At 54.2% G+C, this 14105-nt stretch overlaps 1 protein-coding gene across 5 annotated transcripts in view; it reads right to left on the bottom strand.

The window, feature by feature from the left end:
• Positions 1-11072, bottom strand: part of ABCC8 (ATP binding cassette subfamily C member 8) — an 80500-nt gene extending 69428 nt beyond the window's left edge. For 4 of the 5 annotated variants that reach the window (XM_084773304.1, XM_084773303.1, XM_084773302.1 and 1 more), the window contains exons 1-3: positions 10800-11055; positions 9415-9556; positions 3141-3262 (exon numbers count right to left, since the gene is read on the bottom strand). In XM_084773304.1, coding sequence (XP_084629430.1) covers positions 3141-3262; positions 9415-9556; positions 10800-10947 — 412 coding nt within the window. In that variant the 5' untranslated portion in view covers positions 10948-11055. Of the gene's footprint in view, positions 1-3140; positions 3263-9414; positions 9557-10799 lie in introns of all 5 variants that reach the window. The other variant, XR_014777468.1, reaches the window with a different exon arrangement.
• Positions 11073-14105: the final 3033 nt, after the last annotated feature.

Consider the following 14105-nt stretch of genomic DNA (forward strand, 5'->3'; position numbering starts at 1 on the left):
ACATTAAATATGTTAAAAGAGAAAGTGGGGAAGATCCTTGAACTCTTTGGCACAGGAGACGACTTCCTGAACAGAACACCAACAGCTCAGGCTCTAAGGTCAAAATTAGTAAATGGGACATAATGAAATTCAAAAGCTTCTGTAAGGCAAAGGACACTGTCAACAGAACAAAGCAAAAGCCTACAGACTGGGAGAAGATTTTCACCAATCCTAGATCTGACAAAGGGCTAATATCCAAAATACATAAAGAACTCAAGAAATTAAACACCACCAAACCAAATAACCCAATTAAAAATGAAGTACAGAGCTAAACAGAGAATTTTCAACAGAAGAACATTTAATGACTGAGAAACACTTAAGCAAATGCTCAGCGTCTTTAGTCATCAGGGAAATGCAAATCAAAATGACTCTGAGATTCCATCTTACACCTATCCGAATGGCTAAGATCAAAAACTCAAGTGACAGCACATGCTGATGAGGATGTGGAGAAAGAGTAACACTCCTCCATTGCTGGTGGGAGTGCAAACTTGTACAACAACTTTGGAAATCAACCTGGTGCTTTTTCAGAAACTTGGGAATAGTTCTACCTTAAGACCCAGCTGGTCCACTCCTGGGCATGAGATGCTCCACCACACAACAGGGAAATTTGCTCAACTATGTTCACAGCAGCCTTATTCATGATAGGCAAAATCTGGGAACAACCTAGATGTCCCTCAACCAAAGAATAGATTAAAAAAAAACTTGTGGTGCATTTACTCAATGGAATACTACTCATCTTTTAAAAACAAGGAAATCTTGAAAATTGCAGGCAAATGGATGGAACTAGAAATGATCATCCTGAGTGAGGTAACCTTGACCTAGAAAGACATAGTCATAGTGGTACATAGTCACTTATAAGTGGATATTAGCCCAACATCGATGTCCTCTGAGTGACTCCACCCAGTGGGGGATCGGGACAGATGCTGGGACTCACTGCTGGACTCTGGGTATCGTGATGATAGTGATATGGAAGTGTAGGGTGATGGAAGGACCCAGAGGGCCCAGGAGCCCCACAAGGAGACCATCAAGGCTGCTGGATTTGGACCCATTAGGGGAGGCAGGGGAGGCAGGGGCTGCACAAATTGCTGTACCAACCAAGGACAATGCATACAGTAAACCTAGACCTCCTATTAGATCTAGCCAATGGACAGCTCGTTCTCCATGGTTGTGGGGAGAGTGGGGGCTGCCTTTGACACGAACTCTGGCCCCGTCATTTGATCATTTTCCTTGGTGGGGAGGCCTGGAGGCCCACAGAGGAAGGGGAAGCAGGCTGTCCAGATGAGACCTGATAGGCTGTGGTCAGATGGTGGGGGAGGAAGTCCCCTTCTGTCAGAGGTGTAGGGGAGGGAGCACAGGGCGGAAGAGGGAGGGAGAGCAGGAATGGGAAGATACAAGTAAGGGAGATGACGTTTAGGATGTAACATGAATAAATTATAATAAAAATTTAAAAACCCACAGCAAATGTTGCTCTGCCTCTGTTCAAAAAAAAAAAACAAAAAACAAAAAACAAAAAAAAAATGATTTCTTAAGCTACCGAATATACCAACTACATGATTTGATTTATTATGTAATATACACATCTGTGAAAACATTATGTTGTACCCTACAAATAAGTATATATGTCAGCTAAAACAATAAAATCTTGAAGAAAAAAAAACCCAAAATGCAGCTCCAACCAGAGGAGCTGAGGAAAGGGAAGGAGTCATTGATTTCTTGGAAAGTATGGTGCCACCCATGGTGCTGGTGTGGGCTTGTTGGGAAATGGTCATACTAGCTTTCAGGTGTCTACAGTGTAGCAAGACTCAGCTTCGCCAGGCCCTGGGGGCTCACTGTGGGGGGAATGGTCCTCTTGGGGACTGCTGCTGTCTGAAACTTGGAAATTCATCTGCCCGTCTGGCTGCTACTCCAGACATATTCATTCATTGCCATGGGGTCCTGGGGCAGGGGGAGGGGCGTGGGTGGAGGATCCTGATGGAGCATCTAACATAGGAAGGTAGACCTGTGAATAGACATACAATACGTCTTCTGCCTCAAGATGAGGCAGCCATGTCACTGGCAGCGCACAGAGAGCTCCAGGCCTAGCGTTCATTAAATGCTGTGACTCTGAGACATCAGTGACTTACTGACACAACATGAGGAGCACAGCCTGGCCACAAACTGTAACTGCCACCAATTGTAGGCCACGTAGTTGGCAGATCTACAGACTCATAGCTTTGGTGGCAAGAACACAGCTTGAGGACCCTTAGAAGCAGCTAGAAGCCTGATTTTGGTGATGCACCTGAGTAGCTGGGTAGACTAGACCCTCCCTCACGCCTGAGCGTAGGCTTCCAGCCCGTGGAGGTTGATAACGGGAGCCACCTGACAGGGCTGCCACAGGATCAGGTTAATACGTGTAGGACAGAGCCTGGCACGTAAGAAACGCCCAAGGAGCCGTTGCTGGTGTTGTTTTAAGCCTTTCTATTCTATATCTGTATGCAGCACTGGGGAGTCACAGCTCCAACAGAGCTGCTGTGGGTATTAATAAGGCGAATGATGCAGCCCACAGGCTTTGGTTCTAGGCCTTTCTCTGCTCCAAGTGGGACTTCATCCAGGCTCAAGCATTAGATGCCATCCATAAGCCTGCGTCTGCTGAACACGTCTCCTGCTTGGCCCTTCCCTAAACCCCCAACACATTTCCTCCTTAGCTCTCTGCTTGACCCTGGATTTGACCTTCTTGGTGACGTCTCAAATCCAACATGCCCGGAACCTTCATCCACTTCTTGCCCCTACCTCCTACCCTGGGGCCATCTCAGTGAGCAGAAACACCTTTACCAGACTCCAGATTTCCACACGTGGTCCTGCGCGCTGACTCGTTCCGGAGCCTCCCTGCTGCCCCGCAGGTAACCACACCCGCCATTTTCCTCCCTGCTCCCACAGCATCTCCAGCACCAGCTCCTTGGCTAACGCACTATCTTTCCCCCATCTGTCTCCTCCTCCGGACCACAAGCTCCATGGAGGCAGAGGCCTTCTTTTCATTGCTGGTTCCTAGCCTGGGTTGGTTGCCTGGAGTGAGTTCTCAGTAAACACCGGCTGAAGGAATGAAAGGCTGTCCCAATCCTTACCTATCAGCAGCTTGGGGAAGTTGGAGGTCTCAATGTTATGATAGTAGACCACGGAGGTGACGGCAGCCATGAACGCCATCCCAGCTGGCATGTACAAGTGGAGGTGGCGGGACTCTGTCACCCTGGGATGGGGGAAGAAAGAGAGAAGATGACAGAGAAGATGTGGATGTGGCCAGCACGGGTCTTGCGCTTACTGCTCAACGCACAGTAGGGCCTCAGGTAACCATGGCATCCCTTTCATGTCCTGGTAGTTCTTCTCAGCCTAGATCCCAAACCTTCTGTGCTACTCCAGATGGCCTGAAGGCTGAGGGAGGGCAGAGGTGAGGGTTGCAACCAGGGAAAACTCCCCGGAGGATGTAGACCCAGGCTGGGCTTTGTTTAGCAGAGGAGTCCTGCCATATGGAGAATTGCACCACGCCGGGACTCTGGGGTCTCTGGAAGGGCCCACGTGCAGGCGTGGCAGCAGCATGTGCTGTTCGCTAAACAGCACCTTCCCCTCGCTTCTTAAAGAAGACCCACAAGTTATTCAGCCCCTAGGAAACCATGCTGACCAGCTTAAGCAGGCTTCCAATTCCATAGCCTTTGGCCACGGGTGGTCTGAGAGTAGCCATGTAATTTTGGCCACTGAGGTGTAAAGCCACCCCTGCAGAGGGTGACCTTCCCTGTGAGGGAGAGGCGTGGTTAGAGCATGCCTTCCCAGGCTTGCCCCTTCCTTCCTGCGGGATACTTACAAAGGGCAGCCCCTTTGTGGTTCTGACTCACAGAAAACAGTGGGGGAAAGGCTGAGTCCCTGAAGAAATACCAAGCTGCAAAACCAACCAGAGAAGGTCCTTTTCTAGATTTCTTGGTAAGTGAGACTGTCGTGGGTGTCCTTTAAGCCTTGGTATTCTCAGGCACAGAGCTTATGGCTAATGGAGAGGATGCAATGGCGCTAAGGCAGAGGACAGGCGACCACTGCCCTGGGAGAGGGGACTCCAGAACCCTTGCCTCTGCACTAGAAACAATGCTGAAGTGAGTTTAATATGAACTGTAATTGGAACAATTATGCTACAGCCTCTGTTATAATAGATCTTAAATGCTGTGCTGAGTGGTTCAGAACAGAGTGGGAAATAAATTGGGTGAAAGTTTTTCTTATATTAGTCGGGTGTACAGTGATTTGGGCAAACATTCTCCCCGTGTGCTGCCCTCTCCCCCTTCTCATTAACCTGCATTGGCTGCTCTGAGTTAACAGGGTCACACACAGGAGCAAGGCCCTGAGGGGGCGCCTTCACTACAGATTGAAGCTGCCGCGCCTAGTCATTAAATGTGACTTAGCCTAAGCCAGACCCCAGCCGAAGACAATCACCTTACCAGGGCCCAGCCCCACAAGCCACAGGCCAGTGTGGAAATGGGGAGACACAGGGCAGATCTATGACGTCACCAACCTTCCTCTCACACTCCATTTTTATGTCCCTTCCTCACACTTGCTGACTCAGCCCCAAAGACCAGGAGCCCAATGTCCTGCTAGAGACAAGCATTATGCCTTGGAGGAGGTACACTCAGCAGGCCTGGGGTTCCAGGTGCAGCTCTACACGGTGGAGGGTATGGATGGGAGCAACAATGGGTGTCTGGGCTATTTCCTTTCAGTCCCATGTCCCGGGCACACTTCCTCTGCCCCAGGCTCTGTGGCTGGGCTCTGGGCCCATTTCCTCTTCCTCAAATAGACAAGTGAGGGCTCCAGTGTTCATGTCACAGGTAGAAAAGACAAGTCCCACAGGACACTGAGCGGAAGGCCCTCCCGGAGCTCCCTTTTTTTCAGCAGGATATTTTCCTGTCACCCAGCCAATTATAATCTAAGGGCATTACTGGCCCAGGGTCTCACAAGTCCCTCTCTTTGGACCACTTAGGACCACTTTGGAAGGGTCCTGTGGAAGGTGACAGGCTAGTCTCTGGCTACTTAAGTATCACCATGCCTTATGGTATTCTTGTTGGTCTGGAAGGCTTTGATCAGCAGTGGGACCCGATGCCTCGAGGGGACGAGGCGTGAAGTTAGTGGTGACATCCGGATCTGTCAATACTAAGGAGCAGGAGGTGGCGGGACAGAAACCCCACTGCATAGGGACAGCTGCAAGTTGGGCACCATCTCATTGTCTAAGTAAACCTCAGAGGGGCTGGACCTCAGTTGGACCCACAACCGTGACATCACTCTTGAGACCGGCCCTGAGGCTCACTGACTCCTCCATTCTGCTTTAAAGATGGCTGCTCAGATCCCTCTCTGTCTCTCTCTCTCTCTGAGGACACACTGCACCTCGCATTCCAGTCATCCCTCACCTACCCTCTGACTCTTCCTGCCTCTGGCCTGTCCGACACACACTTAGCCTCCTCCCACCCAGGAGTCCTGTGCCAAAAGAGGGCATCCCTCTGGCGCTCAGAACTGCGAGTTCAATTCAACCCAGACAGGCAGTCTGCCATCCAAAGGCTCCTCTTAGCCCCAGAGCTCAGCCTCAGCCTCAGCCCCGTGGCTCCCTCTCATGCGCCTAGTGCTCCGGCCTTCTCCGTTCCTCCAGCTCCTGCTGCCTAGACTGTCTCTGCACACCCTGCCCTCCTCTGGGCCTCAAGTCATGAGTGCCCGAATTGTGCTTGTCACCTCTGGCGCAGCCTGTTCCTCACTCCTCTTCCTCCAGCACTATCAGAATGCTTGTCACCCTTCCAGGCTCTGAAGTCCCCCTCTAGCATGGAGCCTCTCTAACATTGCCTTCTGCTCTCCTCCCAGACGGCGTCCTTGCGGGATGATTTTATTTATCCCTCCAGAATGCTTGCAGAGCTCTCGTATGCCCTGCACTGTGAATACAAAGAGGGTCAACAGCCAAGATCTCACACATCCTGGAGTCTTTCTGACAGCTTTGCAAGTGGAAACTTGAGCATATATTCTGATCAGTAGGAGGGGAGAGGGAAGGGATGGGTATGAGGAGAAGAATGGGACTAGAGGCACGGGACTGGACTGGCACAACTATGAGATCCAGAGATGAGAGCCCAGAGGTCCAGGGACTTGACTGTGACACACAGGAGTGCCCAGAGGTCCAGGGACTGGACTGTGACACACAGGAGTGCCCAGAGGTCCAGGGACTGGTCTATGATACACAGGAGTGCCCAAAGGTCCAGGGACTGGTCTATGATACACAGGAGTGCCCAGAGGTCCAGGGACTGGACTGTGACACACAGGAGTGCCCAGAGGTCCAGGGACTGGACTGTGACACACAGGAGTGCCCAGAGGTCCAGGGACTGGTCTATGATACACAGGAGTGCCCAGAGGTCCAGGGACTGGACTGTGACACACAGGAGTGCCCAGAGGTCCAGGGACTGGTCTATGATACACAGGAGTGCCCAAAGGTCCAGGGACTGGTCTATGATACACAGGAGTGCCCAGAGGTCCAGGGACTGGACTGTGACACACAGGAGTGCCCAGAGGTCCAGGGACTGGTCTATGATACACAGGAGTGCCCAGAGGTCCAGGGACTGGACTGTGACACACAGGAGTGCCCAGAGGTCCAGGGACTGGTCTATGATACACAGGAGTGCCCAGAGGTCCAGGGACTGGACTGTGACACACAGGAGTGCCCAGAGGTCCAGGGACTGGACTGTGACACACAGGAGTGCCCAGAGGTCCAGGGACTGGACTGTGACACACAGGAGTGCCCAGAGGTCCAGGGACTGGTCTATGATACACAGGAGTGCCCAGAGGTCCAGGGACTGGACTGTGACACACAGGAGTGCCCAGAGGTCCAGGGACTGGTCTATGATACACAGGAGTGCCCAGAGGTCCAGGGACTGGACTGTGACACACAGGAGTGCCCAGAGGTCCAGGGACTGGTCTATGATACACAGGAGTGCCCAGAGGTCCAGGGACTGGACTGTGACACACAGGAGTGCCCAGAGGTCCAGGGACTGGTCTATGATACACAGGAGTGCCCAAAGGTCCAGGGACTGGTCTATGATACACAGGAGTGCCCAGAGGTCCAGGGACTGGACTGTGACACACAGGAGTGCCCAGAGGTCCAGGGACTGGTCTATGATACACAGGAGTGCCCAGAGGTCCAGGGACTGGACTGTGACACACAGGAGTGCCCAGAGGTCCAGGGACTGGTCTATGATACACAGGAGTGCCCAGAGGTCCAGGGACTGGACTGTGACACACAGGAGTGCCCAGAGGTCCAGGGACTGGTCTATGATACACAGGAGTGCCCAGAGGTCCAGGGACTGGACTGTGACACACAGGAGTGCCCAGAGGTCCAGGGACTGGTCTATGATACACAGGAGTGACCAGAGGTCCAGGGATGGGACCGTGACACACAGGAGTGCCCAGAGGTCCAGGGACTGGACCGTGACACACAGGAGTGCCCAGAGGTCCAGGGACTTGACTGTGACACACAGGAGTGCCCAGAGGTCCGGGGACTGGACCGTGACACACAGGAGTACCCAGAGGTCCAGGGACTGGACTGTGACACACAGGAGTGCCCAGAGGTCCAGGGACTGGACTGTGACACAAGGAGTGCCCAGAGGTCCAGGGACGGGACCGTGACACACAGGAGTATACCCAGAGGTCCAGGGACTGGTCTATGATACACAGGAGTGCCCAGAGGTCCAGGGACTGGACTGTGACACAAGGAGTGCCCAGAGGTCCAGGGACTGGACCATGACACACAGGAGTTCCCAGAGGTCCAGGGACTGCACCGTGACACACACAGGAGTGCCCAGAGGTCCAGGGACTGGACCGTGACACACAGGAGTGCCCAGAGGTCCAGGGACTTGACTGTGACACACAGGAGTGCCCAGAGGTCCGGGGACTGGACCGTGACACACAGGAGTACCCAGAGGTCCAGGGACTGGACTGTGACACACAGGAGTGCCCAGAGGTCCAGGGACTGGACTGTGACACAAGGAGTGCCCAGAGGTCCAGGGACGGGACCGTGACACACAGGAGTATACCCAGAGGTCCAGGGACTGGTCTATGATACACAGGAGTGCCCAGAGGTCCAGGGACTGGACTGTGACACAAGGAGTGCCCAGAGGTCCAGGGACTGGACCATGACACACAGGAGTTCCCAGAGGTCCAGGGACTGCACCGTGACACACACAGGAGTGCCCAGAGGTCCAGGGACTGAACCGTGACACACAGGAGTGCCCAGAGGTCCAGGGACTGGACCGTGACACACAGGAGTGCCCAGAGGTCCAGGGACGGGACTGTGACACACAGGAGTGCCCAGAGGTCCAGGGACTGAACCGTGACACACAGGAGTGCCCAGAGGTCCAGGGACTGGACCGTGACACACAGGAGTGCCCAGAGGTCCAGGGACGGGACCGTGACACACAGGAGTGCCCTGAGGTCCAGGGACTGGACCGTGACACACAGGAGTGCCCAGAGGTCCAGGGACGGGACCGTGACACACAGGAGTGCCCAGAGGTCCAGGGACTGGGCCGTGACACACAGGAGTGCCCAGAGGTCCAGGGACGGGACCGTGACACACAGGAGTGCCCAGAGGTCCAGGGATGGGACCGTGACACACAGGAGTGCCCAGAGGTCCAGGGACTGGGCCGTGACACACAGGAGTGCCCAGAGGTCCAGGGACTGGACTGTGACACACAGGAGTGCCCAGAGGTCCAGGGATGGGACCGTGACACGCAGGAGTGCCCAGAGGTCCAGGGACTGGACCGTGACACGCAGGAGTGCCCAGAGGTCCAGGGACTGGACCGTGACACGCAGGAGTGCCCAGAGGTCCAGGGACTGGACCGTGACACACAGGAGTGCCCAGAGGTCCAGGGACTGGACCGTGACACACAGGAGTGCCCAGAGGTCCAGGGATGGGACCGTGACACACAGGAGTGCCCAGAGGTCCAGGGACTGAACCCTGAAAATGAATGAGACCCAAGGAAAGGCCTTTAGTAAGAATGGTGACAAGCTTAACTGTCCTCTCGCCCATCTCAGTCATTTGTGGAAGTGACCAAGTGTTTTCCGCTGAGGTTGTGGCACTCTGTCTGGCTCTCGGATGGTTTCACAGGGAGCTGTGGAGAGTTCTGCCTTCCCTTTGTCCTCTTGACTGAGGGCAGGCCCTGCGCCTCACGTGTGTCTATGGTCTGGCAGAGTTCACACCAGGCAAAGGTTACAGGTTTTCACAGCCACGGTAGTGATTTGTGGAAGGTGTGTGAGCAGGTGCCGGGAGGGTCTCCCCCAGCTTCCCGGGATGTCTCCTGGAGCAGATCCTCCCTGTCCTCCCTCAGTCCTCAGCCACTCACTCACCCATCAGACAGGACGCCCTCAGCGATCTCACACACAAGGACGAAGAGCAGCATGAAGGTAAGGATCCAGCGCAGGTTGTGCCCCGGGAAGTGCAGCCAGGTACTGTGGTGAATGTGCACCTTGGAGCTCTGGCTGCCCCATCCTGCAGGCAGAGAGACACAGAGGGCAGGAAGCCCAGCCTGAGGAGGTCCACCATGGTGCTAAGGAAAGCATGCATAGATCCTACCTCCCCAGGCCTGAGCTAAATGTCCAAGCACAAAGCCTGGGCCTGCAGCCTGGTCCTAAGCAGGTACCACACTGACCGCTTGTGTCACTGGCCATCCGTTCTGTTTCATTTCTCATACACATATGGGCATGCGGTGCGTATTTTTCTTGCTATTTCTGGCTAATCGTTTATCTTTGTCAGTAACTAGCTGCTTCCGTCCGCAGCAGCTCTTTATTTCTGAGACAGGGTCTAATGCTGTCCACACTAGCCTTGAACTTCCTACGTAGCTGAAGATGCTCTTAAACTCCCCGGTCCTCCTGCCTCCAACCATCAGGAACTGGGATTTCCAGGGTAGCCCGGTTCAGCAACTTTTTACTAAGGCCACCTTGCCCTTCCTCCTCAAAGAATTTTTAAGATTTGCTATTTCTCTTCATTGAAGTAAATAGACAGTTGAGGAATCACCTCAACACCCTCTCTGAACAGAGCTGACTAGCCTGGGAAACTCAAGGTCTTTGGAAAGGAGGGGGTTTGGGAAGACTAGGTACCTAACTTTGTAGACCATTTTCTGGCAAGCGCACTAGGAGTCACAGGGGTTGCTAAATCTGATTTGCGTTGATCCACGCAGTCCTGGAAAAGTTGTACTCAGAGGGCTTGCGCCTTGTCGGGTGGCTGGGTACCGGCACCCAAAGTCTAATCTCCTTGCCCAGCTTACACAAGACTCCGTCCGGGAAAGGCTTCTACCCACGCTCAGGCTGGTCAGGCCGGGCCGGGACAGCGCGGGGCTCGTGGGCCTCTAGTACCAACCTCCCCGGCTGCAGCCTGCGCTCCTGACCGAGAGTAGCTGCGGCGGTGACAGGACCAGCCCGAGAGAGACGGTGGCCTGCTCCCACCGCTGCGCCAGTCGGGGTGTGGCCGACCCCTGGAGACCTTCCCCATGTGTGCAGAACCCCATCCTGGTCAGAGCCTGCGGTAGCAAAACTTGGGGATTCCTAGGGTCTAGAGTGCCTGTCGTGTTTGGCGCGGGTTCAGGGATGGGGGAGGGTGAGAGGGCGGAGCAGAACAGGGGACCCAGGGAGACTGGCAAGCCGGTGCGGGACCGCCGGGGCCGCGCGCCATCCCCCGCCAGCTCCACGGCCGCGCGCCCTTCCCCCGCGCGCCCTCCCGCCCTCCGCGTGCTCACCAATGAAGAGGATGGGGAAGGTGATGAAGAGCAGGAAGACGTGCGGCACCACGTTGAGCGCGTCCACAAAACAGCCGTTGTTGAGGACGCCTTGATCCACCCGGTAGGCAGCCGAGTGATTCTCGGTGCCGCAGAAGGCCAAGGGCATGGCGGCGCGCGCACGGGCTCAGCTCCGGCTCCGCGCGCCTCCTTTGCCTCTGTCCCTTCCAGCACCCTGCGCTCCAGCAGGACCCGCCCGGCCTGTTCCGCTCCGCCTCCACCTGCCGTTGGGCCCCGCCCCTCCAGCTGCTCCTACGGGGGTGAGGGTGGTGTCTTGCCCAATGCGCACGTGCGCTGGCAAAGCGGAGTCTGAGTGGGAGTCATAACCTAGATGATCCGGGTGAGCCCAGAGTGCGTGGATTTGGGATTTCCAAATGTAAATTCGCCCGAGCACGGGCTCAGATGGATGTAGGAGATCAGAGTGGCCCACACGGAAACAGAGTGGCGCAAGCCTGCATCCGAATCAGTCCAGAGACACTGTGAAGAACTTGCACTTAGGAGGGTGCTTTGGGATTTTCCAAGTATCTCAGGCGCGATGTCGCAGAAGGACCTCAAAGCCTTTCTCATAGCCCAGATTTTCCCCAAAAAGATCCAAGGTGTCCTTGCTAGCAGAAGGGAAGCTAGCCTGAACTCAGCTCCTCTACGTGATGATTGGGTTTTTGTTTTGTTTTGAGATTTATTTTACGTGTGTGTGTGTGTGTGTGTGTGTGTGTGTGTGTGCAGGTGCCAGCAGAGGCCAGAAGAGGACCTTGAATCCCCTGGAGCTGGAGTTACTTGTGGTTGTGAGCTGCCAGACATAGGGTGCTGTTGGGAACAGATTTCAGGGCCTCTCCAAGAGTCCCGTGGGAGTTGCTCTTGACCAGGGAGACATCGCTCCAGCGCCTGATAGTTTTAAACTGTCAACTGGCCACAACCTAGAATCAATTAAGAGCCTCAGTAGAGGAACTGCCTAAATAAGGCTGGCCCATGGGCACGGCTGTGGGTAAGTGTCTTGATTATTAACGGATAACGGGAAGACCCAGGCGGGAAGACCCAGGCCACTGTGGGCAGCACTATGTCAGAGTGGAGGAAGCTAGCGAGCGCAAGGACAGCAAGCCATCGAAGGTCCATGTGCGTGCTCCTCTGCTCTTGCCTGTGGATGGAATGCTGTAAGTGCCTGTTGTTGTTGATTAGTGCGATCTTGCTATGTAGCCCTGAACTCACCCTGTGCCCCAGATTAGCCTCAAACTCCTGCCCTGGGCTTGTTTTTTTTCTTTTATTCTATGTTTTCTCTGCATTTTCTACATTGTTCTTCGTGCAGCTACGTTCTCAGCCATGTTGTCTCTTTCAGTAGTTCAGTCATGGGTGCATAGCCTTTCAGGCAGCTGGGGACCACGTCCGTACCAGGGTGCCCTATTAGACTAGACTGCCTACTGCTGCCACTGGCATCTCATTCGCCACGGGCTCAGTGATGGCATCCCTTTGTGACATCTCTCAGAGCATACCTCCACTGTAAGGCAGCATATGACCCTGTTCTGACTCTGCCATAACTTCTTATATGGTTTGGGACCAGTCATCTTTCTAAGCTTCAATTGTATCATTTCTAATTGGGGGAGGAGGAAGTCATATGGCTTGGGATGAGATCACGGGTACCAAGGGGCTTAGCAGGCTGGGGACAGCAGGTTCTCTATGGTCATTCAGTGTCCACCACAACCCAACACTTGCCTCTCCCGGGCCCTTAAAGTAACCAAAAGGTATGGTCCAGTGTAAAGTGCTAGTGAAGTGATCCTCAGCCTCGGGGACCCGTTATCTCAGGAACACATAGCGCTTGGCTGCCTATGAGGCACTCTATTTCCCCCTCATCTGGCTCTAAAGTGAGCCCACACAGCCCACTGCCTGGCGCACATGGGTTTGAGAGTTCTCTCGGAAAGTATGGCATCAGCTGCCCAAGGAGGCGTCCTAAGATGGTTCTGTGGCTGGATTGTGGAACCACGTCAAATGCCCATCAGTACAGAGACAGTGAAAACACAGGCCAAATACGCGGTGTTGTCCTTCCTGGGTCGACAGCGGGCAAGCACAGAGAAAGAACAGGCCGCACATGGACATGGAAATGTCGCCCGGACACAGGCATGGAGGAGCATGTGCTGTGTGGTGTCCTTTATGGGTGAAGAAGACTTGCCTCTGTCTACACAGGGAGCGTCAGGCCTCTGGGCTTGCTAACCCCTGAGACCCTGCCGATTCTCTTGTGGCAGACAGGAAGGTCAGATGCTGGGAGAATTCTCAACCATCCCGTGGCAGAACAAAAAGTGACCTGGATTTAAGAGTTTTGGATTCTCACTGGCTGGCAGGCAGGGTGGGTGTGGCTCTTCTGGTGCTAACGCTGTGGCTCAGGACTTTGTGTGGCTAACTGGGTGACTAGGGACCCTGGCAGAGGGTGCCCTCATGATGATAATGCCAGCCATGGCATAGGTGCCAATCCAGGAAATGAACCTTCACAATGATCCCAACCAATGGGCTGGTTAATAACAAGAGCGATATGCAACGTGTGTCCATTTGTGTTATAGGTACTTACTTTGCTGAGACAAAAGGAGCTTGAGGGTGGAAGGCTTTGAGGGTACACTACCTCCTGTCAGGGACGTGTGGCCGTAGGAGCGTGAGGAGGCTGTCACATTGCTTCTGCAGTCAGGAAGCAGAAAGAGATGGGTGCTTGGCTTTCAGCACTCTTTTCATTCATTTGGTCCAGGCTCCTAGCCCGTGACATGGAGCCACTTAGGCTTAAGAAGTGCCTTCATATTGCTTCATGTTAGCTGTCCTAAAAGCCCCCACACAGGTGCGCGCACAGGCCCAGCTCCTCTTTGGGGACTCCAGATCCCGTCAAGGAGACAGTGTCGATCAGCCACTCTCATGCTGTAGAACATCGTGGTGGGAGACTTGAGGACAACACAGGGCTATCGGTACCAGCGGAGAAAGACACCTTCTGCCCCCTCTACCACCGCTGACTGTGAAGCTGTGGCCGGGTGGGAAGCAGACAGACAGTGCTTCTGGGGCTCCTCAGAGGAAATGAGAAGAGATGACAGGACTGAGGTAGAGACAAACATTTTTTCTGGAACTGCAGCAGTGGCAGTGTCTCCTCTCGCAGCCCCCACTCTGCCTTGGGTCAGGAGAGAAGAGAAAGTTCCAGACAGAGGGTATCTAGCTACCCGCCTAATGGAAAGGTGGCTCAGGACCTAGCCATCAACAATGGTGTGTGCAAACTGCATTGGATAATCAGTATAGATCATGCAAGGT

This window comes from Acomys minous (genome assembly GCF_964271855.1).
Source record: "Acomys minous genome assembly, chromosome: 2".
Taxonomy (NCBI): Eukaryota; Metazoa; Chordata; class Mammalia; order Rodentia; family Muridae; genus Acomys; species Acomys minous.